Source organism: Juglans microcarpa x Juglans regia, chromosome 3S, assembly GCF_004785595.1.
Source record: "Juglans microcarpa x Juglans regia isolate MS1-56 chromosome 3S, Jm3101_v1.0, whole genome shotgun sequence".
Classification (NCBI taxonomy): domain Eukaryota; kingdom Viridiplantae; phylum Streptophyta; class Magnoliopsida; order Fagales; family Juglandaceae; genus Juglans; species Juglans microcarpa x Juglans regia.
Genome location: NC_054599.1, coordinates 14,823,581 through 14,827,544, shown reverse-complemented (window position 1 = coordinate 14,827,544; position 3,964 = coordinate 14,823,581). Strand labels below are relative to the sequence as shown.

The 3,964-nt window shown below is 38.1% G+C and overlaps 1 protein-coding gene across 1 annotated transcript; it reads right to left on the bottom strand.

Moving 5' to 3' along the window:
* Positions 1–622: 622 nt before the first annotated feature.
* Positions 623–3,691, bottom strand: LOC121257922 (very-long-chain 3-oxoacyl-CoA reductase 1). Its single transcript, XM_041159193.1, has 3 exons — positions 2,652–3,691; positions 2,433–2,502; positions 623–1,065 (listed from the first exon to the last, which is right to left on the bottom strand). The coding sequence occupies exons 1-3, from the start codon at positions 3,287–3,289 to the stop codon at positions 811–813; spliced, it is 963 nt and encodes a 320-aa protein (XP_041015127.1). The 5' UTR covers positions 3,290–3,691; the 3' UTR covers positions 623–810.
* Between the last annotated feature and the right edge of the window lie 273 nt (positions 3,692–3,964).

Genomic DNA, 3,964 nt, shown 5'->3' with positions numbered 1-3,964 from the left:
GGTGTGGGGGGCGAGTACCAGCCCATGTAGGGCAGGTAGCAGTCCTACATTGAGTAGCTCACATGTTCCTTTACATAAACACATATTCCCACCTTTATCTTGTCCTATCATATATAAGGCATTTTTTAAATACTTTAACGTAAAAAAGATAAATAAAATTCAAGATAAAACCTTTAATTCACTTGACAAATAGCTGAAGAAAAATAATCTTTGGGAAAATTTTTGTTTTGAGGCCAAATAAGGCAGTTTTATATAGAGGACAGATAATAGGATAACGGGGCTTATAAAATGAAATGGAGCGGACAAGAACGTACACTTGGAATAACTAACCACCTGTAAGACCCGTCTGAAATGTTTGGTTAGATTCAATTGCGTAAACGTAAAACTCATGAGAAATCAGGGCAGCAAAAGTGTTGGCTAACAATGCCATGGATTAACATTACCGTATAAGCAACTCTGCTAATCAACGCACGGAAGGACCAACAAAATGCAAATTCTGTGAAGAAATCCGAAAAAACAGAAAATAAGGGGTCAGCCCCGAAGAAGACGGAAAAAAGTGCAAGTTATTTTGATAATAATATACGAAAAATTAGACTGCAAGAGAGAGAGGAAACACAACTCATAACTCCAACGAAACTGAAACGTAAACTCTAAGCATGCATCCGGTCTTCTCAAGTGTTTTTATGGCTAACATTAGTAATGATCAACATTAATGTAACTAGAATTGTCATTATCGCTCCGACTCAAGTGTTTTTATGGTCTTCACTTATCAAAGTAGCCATCCCTCCTCACAACAACTAGAGCAAGAGCCTATTCCTTCTTCCTGGAGTCCTTTAGTTGCCCTCTCTTACGAATTCCAAGGCAAAACCTCAGGCGCCATGCATCAACAACAGACTCAGGCAATGAGTTGGCCAATGCCCAGAGGAGGGTATGGGGCCAGTAAGGCGTGCAACGGGGCTCATAACCTATCCAGCGTATACCAGCTCGGGCATATCCATCTGTTGATGGAACAAAGAAGGAGGACCTCTTGATTGATGCCATCTTAGTCGCCACGTACAGCGGAACCTGTGTCCAGAGAGTTGATCAGAAATATAAACCAAACATTTGTTGATTGAAGAGCTAGCAGATTCTATTTTTATTTCATTTTTGTTTGTATAAATTTGATTTCCATTTGCAATAAGTATACAATATACCCTCTCATTTAATGCCAATCAAATGGATATTTTTGAACATATAAAAGAAAGAACATACGCAAGCAACTGATAGAGGAAGTAACAAAAGGTTGAAGAATAACACGTAAAAAACCCAAAACAACGATGCCAACAAAGAATGACAAATACCAAGTCCAACACAAAAACGAACTAGGACTTTTTTTTTTTTTTTGAGTTGGGGTTGGGGATATGAAATGTCAAAACTCAAAGCATGTATCTATGGCCTGCTTGGGCTAGGAAATTGTAAATTATAAAATTCATATAAACACGGTTTAAGCTCACAATTATCAATATTACAATTCAATAAATATGAATCTCCCTAACACCCTAAACGTAAATTTCTAAAAATGATTAAGAATTTCTTGAGGGCTACCCTATGTTCTCTAGCCCATAATTGCCTTCAAACCAAAAGAAAAAGAAAAGAAATGAGAATCTAGAGTCTACAGAGGAATGCTTTTTCATTTGTCTTCCCCACAGTGTACATTTATGGAGTAACAATCAATTAATCATTCACCCCTTGTTTAAAATTGAGTGTCAATACCAAAAGGAAAACAAATAAAAAAGAACTCTACCTAATTGAACCTAATATACATATCAAGAAATGCCATATTGTCTTATAAAAAGAGAAAACAAGGAAAGTCGCCCAATATCGATGTTGGATAACACCGGGCCATCCTTATACTCAGAAAAGATGGCTACCTGTCTAGCATGGGACACATGAGGATGCTATATAGTATGTTAAATGGCCAACTGAATGTTGAATTGAACAGCCCACCAAAAGCTGTCTTCTATTTTACCCAAACAATGAGCAGACACACCACCTGCAAGGTAAAAACTATACACCATCCATGGTTACTTTTTTTTTTTTTTTTTTTTAAGAAACATCCCCCTTTTTATTGTAGTATCCTCACTTTTTGTGGTGGAGGGAAACCACTAGGTACAATCCATCCATGGTTACTGAACATTGAACTTAATAGGCAACAAGTAACTGCCATTAAGTAGTTTTTTATGAACATTTTCTGAACGAATCTGAATCTCAATACTTTATTGTCCATATCAAGCCAATTAGCGTGTGAATAATAGATATGAATTATATTTCTTTACCCTAAAACTAACAGAGATAATAGGTAATGGAATCCTAAGAAAATGGTATTATGACCACGTTGATACAATAATCCTAACTGAAATAAAGCAATTGGGTCAGAGACGTGGGTTCGATACCTGACACTGCACGTCGATCCCACTTTTCTTGTATTCAACATAGAGACACCTCGAGAATTGATCAATATACCTGATGCAGACATTGGTAACCTTGTTTCAAATTAGCAAACTATAGAATCAAATAAGTTCAAGTACCTATACTGAACAAAGAAAGAACATGCAACCAGTCTTAACAAATTGACTAAGCAAACGAACTTTAAGAAAAAGAAAAATGCTTACGCTTTCGTGGCTGCATAAACAGCATAAAGAGGATCCGACGGAATAACAATGGCAGCCCCAGAGCCAATATTGACAATTGCACCTCTCTTCCTCTGGAGCATCCCAGGCAAAACGGCCTGAGTAACCTTTGTAGTACCTTCAACATTGATTTTAATCAAATTCTTCAGCAACTCCTCATCCACTTCATGGAAAAACCTGGCATAGGGGTACGATATACCAACGTTGTTGATCAAAACCCCAACATCCAACCCTTCAATGGATTCCCTAATCCTCTGAATACCGTCAGAAATACCACCGGAGAAATCTACAACAACGGTCTTGATTTGGGTCTTACCATACTTGGTTTGAATCGAGTTCGAAACATCTTTGAGCTTGTCAGGATTCCGACCAACCAGGATGAGATTAAGCCCTTTACGGGCCAACTGAAAGGCGAAACCCTTGCCAATACCGTCAGTGGGTCCTGTAACGAGTGCCCAGGACCCATATTTCTTGAGGTTCTTAGCGGGTCTGAGAAAATTGACGTAGGCCCATTTTAGGAAAGCGAGAGAGAACTTCAGAACCGAGAGAGAACCCAAAGTGAACAGCACGATAACCCAGAAAGGCTGAGCCTTGAGCTTGTCTATTGTACAGATCTCCATTTGGGAAAGTTGCGGTTCCGCTTTAGATCTGAAATGGGAAATGGTGGGATTCAAGAAATGGATTTTGTAGGGAGAGATTAGTCGCAGTGACCCAAAACAGATTCACTCGGTTTCGAGATTGAATAGATTTAGCTGCAGATTGACGAAGCAAGGGGATGGAGTGACAGAGTGAGTATAGGGTTTTGCCCAATGCTAATGGGGTGATGGGACAGGATGCTACGACAAAACTAGAATACTAATAGGCATTGAATTTGCCTACGGGAACGAGAGAGAAAGCAGCGAGTTGGGTGAGGTAGATGAACGGAAAACCGCCGGAATTAACTACAAATAGCGACGCAGATAACAGGATTTGTGGGGTCCTTGTATTTTTGTTGAACTAGGTGGCCACCATTTTACTTCACCTAAGTAATTTTTCTTTTGGAATAGTAAAAATTGTTCATTATGCAAGAATAATTTATAAGGCCTGTATGTTTTCATAAATCATCACATTTTATTTAATTATTATAAATTTTTTAAAATTATTAAAAATATATATATAGGGGAGAAAAAAAATTGATAAACCGGACCAAACCGGTGCAATACCGGATTCGATTCGGTAACGATTTTATTTTTTTCAAAATGGTCAAAATCGATCCGGTTCTAATTTTCTTTTTTCTAACACTGGAACGAGTCGGT

Coding starts and splice junctions, on each gene's coding strand:
- LOC121257922 (XM_041159193.1), bottom strand. CDS start 3,289: ATGGAGATCTGTACAATAGACAAGCTCAAGGCTCAGCCTTTCTGGGTT. Junction 2,503..2,651: donor GTTTATGCAGCCACGAAAGC/GTAAGCATTTTT, acceptor TGTCTGCATCAG/GTATATTGATCAATTCTCGA. Junction 1,066..2,432: donor GGATCGACGTGCAGTGTCAG/GTATCGAACCCA, acceptor CTCTGGACACAG/GTTCCGCTGTACGTGGCGAC.